Source organism: Cucumis melo, chromosome 10, assembly GCF_025177605.1.
Source record: "Cucumis melo cultivar AY chromosome 10, USDA_Cmelo_AY_1.0, whole genome shotgun sequence".
Taxonomy (NCBI): domain Eukaryota; kingdom Viridiplantae; phylum Streptophyta; class Magnoliopsida; order Cucurbitales; family Cucurbitaceae; genus Cucumis; species Cucumis melo.
The window spans coordinates 4,396,038-4,410,975 of record NC_066866.1 but is presented as its reverse complement, the minus strand read 5'-3'; the positions used below and the strand labels follow the sequence as shown (position 1 = coordinate 4,410,975).

Genomic DNA, 14,938 nt, shown 5'->3' with positions numbered 1-14,938 from the left:
ACTTTACATACACTTTCTAAATATATAGACAAGGTATGAAACTAATATGATGGAGTTCTAACTAATGAACTGTTTGCTACTTGTTAATTTTCAGAATGTAAACCATTAGTTGTCATAATTTCAAAGATCATTTTTCCACTTCAAAAGAGGAAGGGGGGAATTGGGGTCCACAGCTACATTGCCTTATCCACAACCAACCAATAGATTTCAATATCCATTCTCTAGAGAACCCCCATGCGATATCCTCTTTGATAGTCTGTTGTTTACACGTAAGAAATGTATTGCACAAAAGAAGAGAAGAAAAATAGTCTCTTCTATTCTAATATCGTAAACTCCCACATGGTAATGTGAGATTGAGAAACAATGGCACATTCACTATCTTCTATATCGGCCACAGCCAATGTCACAGCCACCATTTCACGCTCTATCCGTTTCAGCAACACACAATGTTCCTATCATAGGCTTCCAAATCCACAAGCTCGCAGCAACGCTTGCAATGAATCCGAACCTAGCAATCTCATCTCACGCAGGTACAAGTCCAATACGAGGGAATATCTACAACATTATATCACCAGTACTAATTTATCAACGATAGGTTCTGAGTTGGTTCTAGATTTTGTTATATCTATAAATTCCATTGCGTAATTGTTATTATATGCAATTGACCATACTAATATGTTACGTGTATTATAAATTTTGTGTTCAAATTTCTCTAAGATCATTAGCCATATCCCAATGTGGTGTGGCTCAAAATTGCAGAAACACTGCCTTGATCTTGACAGGGGTAATGCTGGGAGTGAATGTGGTTGATCGGAGTGCGGAGGCAGCGGCAAGAAGGCCGCCGCCACCTCCACCGAAAGAGAAGAAGGACCCCAATCTGAGTGGGGTTCAGGCAAAAGTGCTAGCTAGTAAAAAGAGAAAGGAAGCCCTTAAAGAAGCTACAGCTAAGCTAAGAGCGAAAGGGAAACCTGTTGACCAGCCACCACCTGAATAATTTATGTGAATCCCAAACTTTTTGATGTTTTCGCATTTCTCCCGTCGGATATATGTTAATCCACCTGAATAAAGAGTGCATATTTATATTAACAACTCTAATCTTCGTTTGTGAAGTAAGATATGATTAAGGCCATGTGGCCATTCTATTGATTGTACTCTATTCTACGAGTTCCAAGAGTCTAATGCGATTAGGGTTATCGTAAAATTTGATTTTTTTTTTCTGGGAGTCTTGACGAATTAACTTCTGAAGACTATCATAAAAATCAGAACTCTGAAATGATGGAGAATAATTACCTACGGTGTAAAATTATCAGTATGGATGTCATTCTTTTTCGGCTATCACTACGAAAACATCTCTTAGAGACCACTTCCGTCGCTCATTCTTGGCTGGAGGGTTGATAACAGCTCTTTCAGCATTTGCTGAACGGTAACCAATTACAACCTCTCTTCGTTGTCGAGCTCGTAAAAGTACTTCATAGAAACTCAGTTCCTCACCTTCGCGAAGGTATAGATCAGCTTGCCTTATATGCAATTCATTACCCTGATAATAACAGAAATGCGGCAGGTTATGCATGTCAGAGTATGACAGAAAAAAGAATTCAAAAACAAAACTAAAACTACATGTTAGAGCGGATATAACGAGGATATAAATGTTCAGTGCCTATGAGAGATTGGGATGTAAAAAGAGGTGCATCACTTATCATACGTTCAGTTTTCTCAATGTGGGTTGGGAACACAAGCAATCATGTTTTTCCTTATGATGATATGCATCTCGGTTCTGATTAGAAAGGAAAAGTACCTCTTCTGCAAAGAGCTCCTCCAAAACATCATTTATCTGTCGATCCTCAGCCACCATGGCTAAAGCCATACTGACGAGTTCATTAGACAAGACATAATCACTGATTTTTGACATTGAAAGGAGATTTTTAGTTCTTGGATCCAGAATTTCACTTATAATAACAGACTTATCAGAAGCCTGCTGCATTTCTCCAATCCAGGAGCCTTGTGAGAAACTTCCTTTGTGTGCTGTCGCCTTGGCATCTCTGACCGGCATACGCTTAGCCTGCCAAAAGCAAAAATTTTATTGAACAAATGACCAGATAGAAAGATGAAACCATTGACATATATATTATGAAGAGTACAGTTTCCGTAGATATTGATTCTAGACTATTAGGCTTTCAGAAACTGAAAAGCTCTAGGATTTATGTCAATGGAACGAATCTGTTTTTGCATCTCTATTTGAAAGAAACTAACCTTTGAAAGGGTATGTACAGATGGAGTCTTAACACTTTTATTTCCATGTTCTTGGATGGAATTTTTTTGCAATCTTTTGCTTATCAACTCAAATGAAGATTTTTTTCATCCATAAAACAATGAAATTACGTGTTATTTCAGCATTGTAATCAACATGACCCCAAGAAGTGGAATGAGTAGGAAGCAGTCCAATAATATGATTCGGGGAGTGGGGGAAGCAAAAGGAAAAAAAAAAAGGAAAAAAACCATGAAGACAAGAATATACACCCGTGGGGATCACTAGAGCAGTTAATGCCGTACAACAAGCTGAAATATTTGAACATCAAATCTCAAGAGCAGTACCTGAATATCACGTATTAACAACAACGTTGCTAGAGATCTTGAATCAGCTTGAATAGCTGAATCCTCTACAGATTCATCAGCAAGAATCAAAATCTGTATAGATCATGGTTATGTCACAACAGGATAAAATACAAAGAAGAAAACAACTTGTAACAATAACAAAGTAGTTCTATATTCATACTTCACTTCCAGGGTGAAAAGAAATCACGCTACTCACTGAATCAAATGATTCCAAAGGAAGGCTTTCCAAATGACGCCGAATTACAGCATTTCCCTCACGGTCAACCAAAGATATATTCTCCAATCGGCTGATATCAAGACCACCATCAACAAGTTTCTTTTCCCTCTCATTCTCAGGAACATCATTGAACATCCAAAGCTCTGAGCCGGGAGCTAAAAATGCATCCAATACCTAAAATCGTAGAAACCAATGAGGGCAATAGAGTGCTCACTCCCATAAATAAAGCGGCATGCATGAATTTGTAAAAGAAGAAAGGACAAATATGGAATCTATGCTCAGTGGTTGAAATTTGAAAATGAAAAATGTGACAAATGCAACAAAATGATTATGAATTATGATCATGCTGTGAACGCTAAGACCTGCACCCAAGAAGCACTGGGAGCATGTTCTCAGATCTTAATAGCATTACCATAATCATATCCTCCATATCTCGCCGCCAACCACACAACAGGATTCTTTCAGCAGATTTTGGAACAATGAAGTCTTTGGGAAGACTTCCCCTCCAGACCTGCAGCATTCAACGCCAAGAAGAAATAATTAGGGCTTTAATACAAAGTACTCACCACAATCATATCGTCAATGTCTCTCCTCCATCCACAAAGTAGAATCTTCTGTGGCTTTCTCGTAGGTCTTGCAATATGAATGAATGATGCTTCTCTTACCTGAATGATCAAATTAATTGCAATATTGTAAGTTTAAATTGTATGGTGTTTTTCTCGCTTATATCCATTATTATAGGCATCATCCAAAGAAAGCTATCGGATCTTTTTTTTCCCTCCTCTTTTCTAGATCAGAACTTTTCCCCTCTTTCCTTCACCACGAAGTAAAATTTTTTGAGGCTTTCATTCTGGTCCTCCCAATATGCAGGTCTCTCTCTCTCTCTCAAGATTGCTCTTTGTCAGCATAGCTTCTTTGCCAAATAAAGTCAGAAACTTCCCTCATAGACTAAGCTCAGCAGTGACTCTTTATCAATCTAATTCCTTCTTTCGGATTTTGAACTACTCAATCAAATCCTCCCCCCAACACCCCTCACCCGGAGTATAAAATTCCTAAAGATACATTGGAGTATAAAATAACCACTACATGAAAGGAAAGCAAGCAATAGAGCAACAGAACGTGAATGCCCATAGTATAGAAATAAAAAAGTTCCTACAGGGAAATGAAAGCACCGTAGGTAAAGGAGCTGGAGCATAAGTATCGTCATCTTCTGCTATAACAAGAACTTCATCACCTTCTTCCAGGACGTACGAGTCTTCAGGATTCAGTACAATTTTTCCACCTCGTGATGCAACCTTGATTCCACAAGGAATTGCATCAGGAAAGCTAATCAATACGTCCTCAAATTGCATACCAGTCAATTGTGGCCATCTTTTGATGTAGAATTCACAGTTTTCAAAACCCAGGATATCTTCCCAAATCTATAACCATATGAAAAGAAATACACAATTTGCTCATAAAGGATCTAAAAAGAAATTGTTTGAAACAGTATGGCAGAACATGCATGTAGAGAAGCATGGAGATCATATTTTATTTTATCTTAAAACATAAAACAGGCTCATTTGAGTCAATAAAAACCTGAGCAAGTCCTGGCTGTCGAGCACATTGAATCATTAGACGACCAATCACATCGTGAGCCACAACAGTTTCAACAAGCTCTCCACCAACAAGTTTAACAAGAACCTCATTATCAACATCACTAAGTTCCACTACTATGTGCCCTCTCAGACCTTCTTTAACTCCAGTTAGGCTTAAAACAGTTCTCAATGCACGGGCATCACTCTGCAAATTACATGTATCAAATAAAAATCAAGTATCATAACTCACTGATACCAATCCACTTACTTGATCAGCATTTCCGTCCTCAGCAATAACAATAATTGCACGGGCCTTTGATACCGAGACCTGTAGGTATGGTGTCAGAAAAAATCCTAATGAAAATAATGATATGTTCAATTCCAAGTTGATGGTATTCATGGACCAGAAAAGAAATTGCTAGGTTTAACAATAGAGTTAAACAATGAAAAGTTAGTGCAACACTTGATAAGAAAAGCCTTCTTGCAGCACTAGCTATCACAATGAAAATATGAGTTTGATTAACTACCTAAAGAGGCTGCTCCTTTATGCTACTGTACTTTTAGCCATTCACAAATCCCAAAAAAATTCTAAAATCTAAACTAGCAATTATTCAAAGGTAGAAACACGATCAAAATACATAAGTTCAGGACAGAAGTCAATTTATTAACCTTGGTATAGTTTATTTGACACTCTAACTTGATGTTAATAAATGGAAGATTTCAGTTTAGTTACGCAAGCAGAGGGGATACAACTAGTCTTAGTTGTGTATTCTCGAGGGTGAAAACTTCTAGACAGATGGAAGACAATCTCAGCACCACAAAATTGGTGTATTACATAGAATTACCTTCTTCAAGTCTGCCAGAATTAATGGACTTCCAGTTCTGCATATAACAGAGGTTCCCTTAAAATCAAACTCCATTTTAGCAATGTCAAGTTCCATTTCTTCTTTGTCTCGTTCAGCCATCACCACAACAATTCCTCCTCCCAAGCTCTCATTGGCTATAGAAATCTGATTCAGAAGTGACCCCTAGATCCACGTAATATCATTGCACACAGAAAAGGAAGGAGAAGAAGATCAATTGCAATGTCCTATAACTACTTGACCAGATTTTGCATTTAAAAGCATAAACCATGCAGAATATTTCCACAACTTTTAATAAATGAAATATCAACATGAGCCGAAATCAGATTTTACCAGTTTGTCGCTCCATCCAAGTATCAAAGTGTGATTTTGTTCAACAACCTCACTTCTTCCTTTTCTAAGTGAGTCAAACTTTTCAGATATTGAATCGGATACAAGGCCAAGCATCATAGCAAATATTAACATCCCACCGAAGCTAACAGAAACTGAAACTAGCCTGGGACCAAAACCTTCAGAGTTGGCATGATTTCCAGAATCAGCCACGTACGTCCAAGATAGCCAAAGACAATCGACTAAGTTATCATCTGTCACTCCAAATAATGCTAAACCTCCCAGCATAATCAATAGTAGAGTTGCTATCAACAATGCCAGTGGCTTAGCATACGGGTGGATAGAGAAAAAGACATCCACCTTATACGCAAGTCGTTTATTGAGTGAAATTTCTTCCAAATTATGATCCAACGATCTCGATTTAGAGATATAGTCAATGTACTTAAGGATAATGATAGGAGCAAACAACAGTGTAAGGGATGCGATTAACGCTAAAGTTTTTAATCTTTTATCTGTAACAACATCAGCAAGTTCGTCTGGTGAACGTACATCATCTTCATTTCCATGGTCAAACAAATTGCAAGCCCGTAATTTGATGTTTAGATTAGAAATCCGGGTCTGAAAGTGGAAGAAAAATTCATTGAGGAACCAAGCAGCACATGCAGTTGGAAAGCTCGTTGAATTCACGAAAAAGAACAGTAAAAAGAATCATGGAATTAGAGTCAAACGTCCACCGAAATCATAATTGGAAAACTCAGTACCTCTAAATTGTTGACTTGCTCCTGTAAAGACAAGTTTTCATGCACGATCGTTGCAAAACTCACGACAAAAATCTACACAAATACAAGCATGTCAACTTCCAATCGTTAACAACTCAAAATACGTCGAGAGATAAAAAGATAGAGGAACAGAGAGAGAGAGAGAGAGTAAAACCGATGCTGCAATAGCCAAAAACAACCATCGAACTTTCAGCGAACTGTCAAACGACTTAGACAGACGAGAAGTATCAGAGACTTTCTTCGCGGAGCTCGAGACGTCCGGCAGCTCCAACTTCGGTTTTGAAGAAAATTCAACTTCGGAACGTTTAAGCGAGAGATCACTACGACGATCAAAATAAAATCTCCGTCGAGAACGAGCAAACTTGACATCATTAGTGATGGTTGAACAAGAATGCGAATCGGAAATACAGGAAGAAGTCTTGCGATACCTATGGTAATCGGTATAACGCCGAGATAAGCGAGAAGTATCGGAAAAACGGCGGATGTAGTTGGGAGACTTGGCGGGATGAGAGTGTAGGAAGGATTGTGGAGGGAAGAACCAGTCCCTGCTCGAGGAAGGAGATGATTCAGAGTCAAGGGACATTGTGGTAATTACGTGAAATTATTGGGGCATTTTAGAAATAAAAGCGAGAGTTCCCTTTTTCGTAGTTTGTCTACCCATGGCTACGGGCTTAGTTGTTAACTATATATACACACACACTCACACACAAAAAGTTTAATTATTACCTTTGTACTTTGCTTATTCTCATCCGTTTACTAACTATTTTGTTTCGAAAATTAAGTTTACCAACAAAATTTATACCTTAATTTTTTATCATTATCTATATTTGAAAATTAAATTTATGTTTCATAAATATTTTAATTTTTTAATTAAGTTTATTTTCTTTCCATGTTTTTTTTTGTTAAATACGATTGTCGAGCCTTTAGCCGATTTAAAAAAGTACGAATAATTTTTTTTTTTAAGCTATTCTTTTTTTTTTTTTTAGTTTTTAAATTTTAACTTGGTTTTTTAAATTATCGGTAGAATATGGGTATCAGATAAATAAAGTTGGAAGTACGAGTGGTGTTTATGTATTTAATTTTCACACGTAGAAAAATAAAATAGTTATTAAGTGGGATCTAAAAAATTATTTTCAAAAAGTAGTTTTTGTTTTTGGGACTTGATTATGCTTATGATTTTTAAATATGGTGATTAAATTCTAGTTGTTATAAGATATTGATAGAAAATAGTCTTAATTCAAAAAAAAAAAAAAAAAAACAAACAAACAAAATGAAACCTATGGTTTATTTTTGTCTATATATTTACAAAATGTTGACTTTGATTGTTGTACCTTAAACTTCGATTATTTTTCGATAGATTTCATTCCTATGTAAAAATCTTTAGTTTTTATATTTCATGATTTGTATTTCTAATCTCCATTTATTTTCACAAAACACGAAATGTTTATTATTTAATTTAAAATACTCACTATTACTTAACTTCTACTGTTTTTTATTACTATTAAAATTAATTTAAAATCGCTTCTTCGTAGTTATTTAAATTAACATTAAAAATCAAAGTGGGTATATCATGAAAAATCAAACCAAAACGTGTAAGTTTTTAAATTTATGGACAAAATTACAACTAAACTCAAATTCTTTTTTTTTAGCGTAGCTCAACTTACCTTTATTTCTAAAATGATAGTATTTTAATATACATAAAGTAAATGGTAAGATCTTAAAATTGTATGTAAGAATTCCAACCAATCACGTTCAAGGTATATACTTTGGCTTATGCTGATATGATTTTAAATGCTGCTGTTTGGTTGTACTTTATGAATAATCAATCAATAATTAAATTTTATAAATCTATATCATAGTTTTCTCAAAAAAAAAAAAAGAATTAAGAAAAGAATATTATACCATAGCACAGGTCAACATATTCTTATTGTTTTTATTATTATTATTTTTGAAACAAACCAATAAAATAAATTATTACATTTTGTTTGTTAGAACAATAAAGTATTGCAATTGACTTTGTCTCGATGTGGATGTCTAATTGTCTTGATGGAGAATTGCATTAGAGTAATTGGGCTGGATGGCCCAAACAAAAGCCCATAAATTTCGGCCCAGCCCAAAATCTAAAATGCAAAAAAAAAAAAAAAAAAACCAAACCCTAGTCTTCATCGTTCATTTCAGGCTTGACTCCCACTGGAATCGTCTTCTTCGTTTGTTCCTCTCCCTCCCATCTTACTTTCTCCGACGACCGACTGGCACTCCGGCGTGCCACTAACGCGAACTGCAGGCGTTCTTCGTTTCCGACAACTTCGGCTCTTTGTTCACTTCCAGTCCGACGCTCAATTGGTTTTGGATCCATCTTCGCCGTATCTCTATGCTTCTTAGTTGGTAAATTTATCTTGTTTTTTTGGTTTTATTGGCTGTTCTTTTTATATTGAAAAACGAATAGAAATGTGTAATGCGTATGGTAATCATTTCTGTGTCTTTGTTCCCTAAAATTTTGGAATTAAAAAATATAATACAAGAACCTGAATTTCATAATTTTCAGTGGAAAAGTTTATTAAAAATGAGAGGAAAAAAAAAAAAAAAAAACGAGAACAGTTGCTAAATGCTTCTCTCCGTTTCTCGAATCCGGAAACAAGAAATAAAGAAACTGATATTGGACTGCGACACTCTCAGCTTTTCCTTGGATGTGGAAATCGAGTTTGGCTCAATCAGTGATTTAGCTAGCTCGAATGTGCAGCTCATTCTCCTTTCTTTTTGCGTATTACGTTACTTCGCTTTTGTAATTAGACTAGTTGGTCGGATTATTTTTAGAACATTTCCAATTGCTTTAGTTTTCGGTTTGTTTTTAATTGTTGGAAGGCAGTTGGGTTGGGATTTGGGAATAGGCAAGGGTGTAGCTGCTGATATTCACTGGGATTTGTGGCTGAATGTTTTTGAAGTGGTGATTATACTGAGAGGTTTAGTGTGAAATACTCAATACTGTGCATATCAACATTTGTTTTGAAAGGTAATCTTGTTTCAGACTAAAGAAAGGTAAATCTGTTGTTGGGTGGTGTAGTCTTTATAGAATGGTTGCACCGAAATATAGAAGATAGGATTCTCAAATCATTTTTTATGTTTTAATCATCATCCACGAGTCGAGTCCTGTTTTCTGTGCTCTATCCGAATCTTGTTCTATTTTCTTACACATCTTAATTTTTTTTTTTTTTAGTGGTCTTGTCAAATATTTAGCATAAGTCAATATGCAAGTCCCTTCAGAAGGAGAAAATGCTTTGGCTACGGTTGGTCCTCGGCCAATGGAATGGTCAACTGTTCCATATAATCCACCTCAAGGTCCTGGGCCGAATGGGAAACAGCGAACCTCAAGTCTGGAATCACCGATCATGTTGTTATCAGGCCATCAGAGTGCCATATATACATTAAAGTTCAATCCAGATGGAAACGTGATTGCCTCTGGGTCTCACGACAAGGAAATTTTTCTATGGAATGTACATGGGGATTGCAAGAATTTTATGGTTTTGAGAGGGCATAAGAATGCAGTTCTAGATCTTCATTGGACTGTTGATGGATCTCAGATAGTTAGTGCCAGTCCTGATAAAACATTGAGAGCATGGGATGTCGAGACTGGAAAACAAATTAAGAAGATGGCAGAACATTCCTCATTTGTCAATTCATGTTGTCCCACAAGAAGAGGGCTGCCACTAATTGTCAGTGGATCGGATGATGGAACTGCAAAACTTTGGGATATGCGTCAAAGGGGCGCTATTCAAACATTCCCAGATAAATATCAGATTACAGCAGTAAGTTTCTCAGATGCATCAGACAAGATCTTCACAGGTGGAATTGACAACGATGTTAAGGTTTGGGATTTGCGCAAAAGTGAAGTTATGATGACACTTCAAGGTCATCAAGATATGATAACTGGTATGCAGTTGAGTCCTGATGGTTCTTATCTCCTCACTAACGGAATGGATTGCAAGCTCTGCATATGGGACATGCGCCCGTATGCACCTCAAAACCGATGTGTGAAGATATTTGAAGGGCACCAACATAACTTTGAAAAGAACCTACTGAAATGTAGCTGGTCTGCTGATGGTAGTAAGGTCACTGCAGGCAGTTCAGATCGGATGGTTTACATATGGGATACAACGTCTCGACGAATATTGTACAAGCTTCCTGGCCATACTGGATCTGTCAACGAGTGTGTCTTCCATCCCAGTGAGCCTATTGTTGCATCTTGCAGTAGTGATAAACAGATATATCTTGGGGAGATTTAATCTACATTTGAAATCCTCAATCTGTACTGTAAGTGCTCTTGTCAATTACTTAATTGCTTCTATTTTCCTAATGTAAGTGACCCACAACAAAAATGATTTTTGGACGTAGGATTCAAGGTGACATTTCTGGGTAATGTAGTAAACGTCTTCATGATATAAAAACTTGCAATTTGAACTTTGTTTCCTATGATTTTGTGGGATTAATTTATAGGCTTTTTTGCAGCCACTGTTTTCTACGGGTGAGTCGGTTATAATAATCTGAGGGACTAAAATAGTTGAGTTGAATAGTTTGTATTTAGGCTACAAATTATTTTAGTTAGAAAATTTGTTTTTAGTATGTGAATTATTTGTCCACGAGGAGATTGCAATACTAAAACAAGTTATATCATATGTATTAAATCAAAAGGGATAAATGGTCGTAAAACTTTGTTAGTCTTTTCTTTTTTTACACATATACACTACTTTCTTGCTTTAAATTATGACGAGACCTATACTAGAGCATGTTTAAAAAATACTTTCTTGTGTTTGGTTGCATTTTCTTAAAAATTGTTTTTTGTTTTCCATACAATATAGAGTACTCTTATTAATGATAAATTACTTTAAAAGAAGATTGTTGAATACTATGTAGGATTCAAAGTGTAGACAAGGGGTCAACAAACATTTTCCTCTTCCCCACTTCTTACTAATTGGTCAAGGATTTAGTGAATAATTATTTTACGCCAAACTCTTTGCTTTGTTCGAAAAGAGAATATAAATTAAATATGTTCCCATAGTTGGAAAGGTTTAAATTTAATTTATGTGGTTTGGAAATATAATTTTGTTCTCATTGTTTACTAAAATTTTAGAAACTATTTTCGTGGATTTTATTAAACCATCCAAAATATTGTTACGGACTAATTCTATTCTTTTTTTTCCTAAACTATACGTTTAAATTTATTCACATCAGTTACATTTTCTTTTTCTCGTGAGCACGACAATTAGGGATTAGGGATTTGAATCTCACACTTCAAGGATTTAAGCAGTCAATTTTAACGATAGAAATGTTAGCTGATTAAAATAAAGTAAAATGAAAATATGATCCTTGTGTAAAATAAAAAAAGATTGGAAAATTGGTATGATGTGTAGTAGGTCTTAAAGTTAATTTTTTAAAATGTAATTATATATATATACTTATTATATTTTTGAACTCTATTCCTTGTTTGATCAAAAGAATTGAACTCCACTCCTTATCCTAAACATTCCAAAAATGTTAAATTTGAGGCACATCACTCTTTCTTCTTCGTTGTGCATGTATTGTATTACATTCGGATATTTAGTTTCATCTTCATCCTTTGAAAACTATTTTGATTTTTCTTGGGATACAATATTTCCGTATCAATAACTTATGATTTCAAAGGTTTTGTACGGTTTGAGGAAAAAATGCTAAATCGTCTATTAACTCACAAACTTTAACTAAAACATTCACTTCATTGCTCAATTATATCAATACTTCAACACAGATTTTTGCACGATTACATTCTATATAAAAAGTAAAAGCGACATCCACGACTTAAAAAGAAAAAGGAAACTACTAAAGTGGTTTTAGAGATCAAATAGTTAAAAGTGGCATTTGTATAAATTCTTTCAAGACCATGTTCATAAATTCATATACATAAAGAAATGGTAAGACGTGATATAAAACTGAAAAATATTTCATTTTAACAACGTAACTAAGAAACTTCTTTCATTCCTCGGTTTTATTTTAAAGTTCTTTTTAATATAATAAAAGTAAAAAATTTTGAATCACAAACCTCTCGTTCACTAACGACCAATTAAAGAATATAAAAATTAACAAAAATTAAATGCGAAAAGAGGAATATAAAAGATTTAAGGATAATGTTGAACAAGAGGAAAAATCAAAGGGTAATATTTTCATATTGTTTTAAAAAATAAAAAGAATATAATAGACATAAAAATATCTCTAAAGTCTAATGTTCATTTAAATGGAAAATCCAAAACTAAGCTTTGTTGTAAGCCATTAATTATGGGTGACAAGATGTGTCAATAATAATATCAGATTCTGATAAAGACATATTCAAAAATTCCATTCTTCCAAACATAATTATGGGGACAATAATCACAATTTTAGAAAACTAATTATTCTCGATCACATTTCTTCGATCTCAGATTTTGATGAAGGTGTACATTTGTTCCGTTAAATTTAGAAACATATCTTTTTAATTTTTAGATTTATGATAATAGACTAATTATTTGATCTATAAGTTTCCAACATATAATTTTTGAGCCTTTAACTTTTAAAAATAGATAATTTTTTTAGCTCAAAGCAATTATATTTTTTGATCTCATCGACAATTTTCTTTAAGGCTATATATATATATATATAGGTAAATTTACCTAAATTAAAAATTTTAAAAAATATATGATAAAAAGTAGAAAACTAACCATGTTTTTGAATCGATGCATATAAAATAAAAGTGATTTAGTTTTAAAAACTATAAAGATCGGTTTAGTTCGTGGTATGCAATCGTGTACTTATGTTTATAGTTTTCAAAATAAAATTAAAAAATAATAATACTTTTCTTCTAGGACTGTTCAAGTCTATCTCTAAAGATTGCTTTTAAAAAATTAAAATCGTAATTGTATTTGGTAAATTCGACAAATATGACATAATTTCCAACATTATAATTTATGATTATAAGTTTTTATTTCTATCATCCAATTTTAAGCATACATTCTGATTCTAAGTTTTGTCATGAACCGTTAATTAACGGCAGGCCGATTTGTGGATCAAATTATTGACAAAGACATTTGGAATCGTCGAATCTTAATAATTATGCTTTTTCTTTTTCTTCTTCTTCCTTTTTTGTTATTATATTTTTCTTTTTTGAAAAACATATATTTAATTTATTTTTTGAATCAAATTACTTCAAAATCTCATCGCGATTTATATTTTCAAAGCGCGTATAGATTTTTTAAAAAATAAAAATAATTTATAACTATTTATGATTTATAGACTGATATACTTATACATAAATATTATCATTTATGTAACTATTGTACTATAATTTTAATTAATCGTGTCATGGTTTGAGTTTTTATCATAGTTTTAGTTGTGTTTTCAAAAATTTCTTTTTTAATTTTTGTTGGATTTTTCGACCTTAATTTCAATTATTTATCTAATTAATATTTGATGATAACAAATTTAATTTTATTTCCTAACAATTTTATTATTTTGAAGAGTCCTTTACGTTGAGTTCGAATCAATTAATTCAAACCGATTTTGATGACTCAAAAGAAAGATATAGCAGAGAAAGAATAAAACAAACCGAAACGGTTTATCTAGTGATGATGTGGCATTAAACGTGGCAACTTCAACTGTCAAATCAACGATGTGTCACATGACACGTGGACAGTCAATGGTCAATTGCCGGTGTGGCGAAAAACGTAATACTTTCTAACATCAAAGTGATGACGTTATATATGACTTTGATGTGGCGAAACGTGGCCCAATTATTTGACGACGTGTGGGGTGTTTATATATAAACTAAGAAAAACAAATTGAATAATAATAATAAATAAAAAAAAGTCCAAGAATCAAAAGTTTGATTCTTTTACAATATTTTATTCAATCCAATGAAAAACCGACACGTGGCAAAATATTTTTATTTATATCATATACTCAAATGATCCAAAATTGTTATATTATTATTATTATTTTCAAATGTAGTAACCAATGATTTGTTTCTTTAGCCTTTCCTATCTCACATGTGAAATTAAAAAAGAATTGAAATTTGTTTTGAAGAGCTCCTACAAATCCTAAGAATTGTTCTTATTTTTTCGTAGCCAATCAAGGGCTTTATTCGTAAGAATTGTTGTTTAAAAGTTTGTGAATCCAGTCTTGAAGAAAGTATTTTTTTTATACTGTTTTTCATCCCAACAATATTATAAAAATAAAATTTTTAATGTTTTTACATTTTATTGAAAGTAAGTTTCAAAATAATGTTATATTTCTAATAAGTAAAAAAAGAAAAAAAAACGATATTAATCTTATATTTCACGCACCATTGTTTATCATTCCAATTTCTATTTGAAATTAATAATTTTTTTATAGAAAAATTAAGAATGCTTAACTAATGGGAAAAGTAAACAACAAATAGAATTTCAATTAGGGATATAATAAAAAGTTTACGATACAAAAAAAAAAAAAAAAAAAAAAGTGAAAACGAACACAGATAAATTGACATATAATATGTGTTGCTGGGAAGCTACCACTTTTTTA

At 33.4% G+C, this 14,938-nt stretch overlaps 3 protein-coding genes across 9 annotated transcripts; 2 read left to right on the top strand and 1 right to left on the bottom strand.

Annotated features, from left to right (window-relative positions):
* Positions 1 to 109: 109 nt before the first annotated feature.
* LOC103488869 (ion channel CASTOR-like) lies at positions 110 to 7,047 on the bottom strand. 6 transcript variants are annotated; one of them, XR_007824434.1, is made up of 14 exons: positions 6,534 to 7,047; positions 6,362 to 6,433; positions 5,604 to 6,218; positions 5,253 to 5,435; positions 4,676 to 4,735; positions 4,409 to 4,612; positions 4,003 to 4,251; positions 3,243 to 3,341; positions 2,810 to 3,004; positions 2,593 to 2,685; positions 1,796 to 2,059; positions 1,291 to 1,537; positions 969 to 1,058; positions 110 to 555 (listed from the first exon to the last, which is right to left on the bottom strand). XR_007824434.1 is itself a non-coding variant. In XM_017044796.2 (13 exons), the coding sequence occupies exons 1-12, from the start codon at positions 6,960 to 6,962 to the stop codon at positions 1,319 to 1,321; spliced, it is 2,682 nt and encodes an 893-aa protein (XP_016900285.2). In that variant the 5' UTR covers positions 6,963 to 7,047; the 3' UTR covers positions 110 to 555; positions 1,291 to 1,318. The 6 variants fall into 6 exon arrangements, 3 of the variants coding, with proteins under 3 accessions (XP_016900285.2, XP_050947233.1, XP_050947234.1); XR_007824435.1 differs by lacking the exon at positions 3,243 to 3,341 and adding an exon at positions 3,397 to 3,495 and having other exon boundaries at positions 184 to 555; XR_007824436.1 differs by having other exon boundaries at positions 184 to 555; positions 1,295 to 1,537.
* Positions 364 to 1,201, top strand: LOC103488868 (uncharacterized). Of its 2 annotated transcripts, none has more exons than XM_008447792.3 (2): positions 364 to 530; positions 760 to 1,201. In XM_008447792.3, the coding sequence occupies exons 1-2, from the start codon at positions 364 to 366 to the stop codon at positions 992 to 994; spliced, it is 402 nt and encodes a 133-aa protein (XP_008446014.2). In that variant the 3' UTR covers positions 995 to 1,201. The 2 variants fall into 2 exon arrangements, with proteins under 2 accessions (XP_008446014.2, XP_050947235.1); XM_051091278.1 differs by having other exon boundaries at positions 718 to 1,201.
* A 1,492-nt stretch (positions 7,048 to 8,539) lies between the features above and the next one.
* On the top strand, positions 8,540 to 10,846 carry LOC103488871 (uncharacterized). Its single transcript, XM_008447796.3, has 2 exons — positions 8,540 to 8,764; positions 9,594 to 10,846. The coding sequence occupies exon 2, from the start codon at positions 9,625 to 9,627 to the stop codon at positions 10,657 to 10,659; it is 1,035 nt and encodes a 344-aa protein (XP_008446018.2). The 5' UTR covers positions 8,540 to 8,764; positions 9,594 to 9,624; the 3' UTR covers positions 10,660 to 10,846.
* The last annotated feature ends 4,092 nt before the right edge of the window (positions 10,847 to 14,938 follow it).

Bases quoted from the DNA above. Each gene is read 5' to 3' on its own strand.
- LOC103488871 (XM_008447796.3), top strand. From the start codon at position 9,625: ATGCAAGTCCCTTCAGAAGGAGAAAATGCTTTGGCTACGGTTGGTCCT.
- LOC103488869 (XM_017044796.2), bottom strand. From the start codon at position 6,962: ATGTCCCTTGACTCTGAATCATCTCCTTCCTCGAGCAGGGACTGGTTC. The intron at 4,252-4,408 runs GTTTTTATTGAC...ATATGGTTATAG, and splicing joins GACAGCCAGGACTTGCTCAG to ATTTGGGAAGATATCCTGGG. The intron at 3,005-3,242 runs GTAATGCTATTA...CTACGATTTTAG, and splicing joins ATATGGAGGATATGATTATG to GTATTGGATGCATTTTTAGC.
- LOC103488868 (XM_051091278.1), top strand. From the start codon at position 364: ATGGCACATTCACTATCTTCTATATCGGCCACAGCCAATGTCACAGCC. The intron at 531-717 runs GTACAAGTCCAA...AATTTCTCTAAG, and splicing joins AGCAATCTCATCTCACGCAG to ATCATTAGCCATATCCCAAT.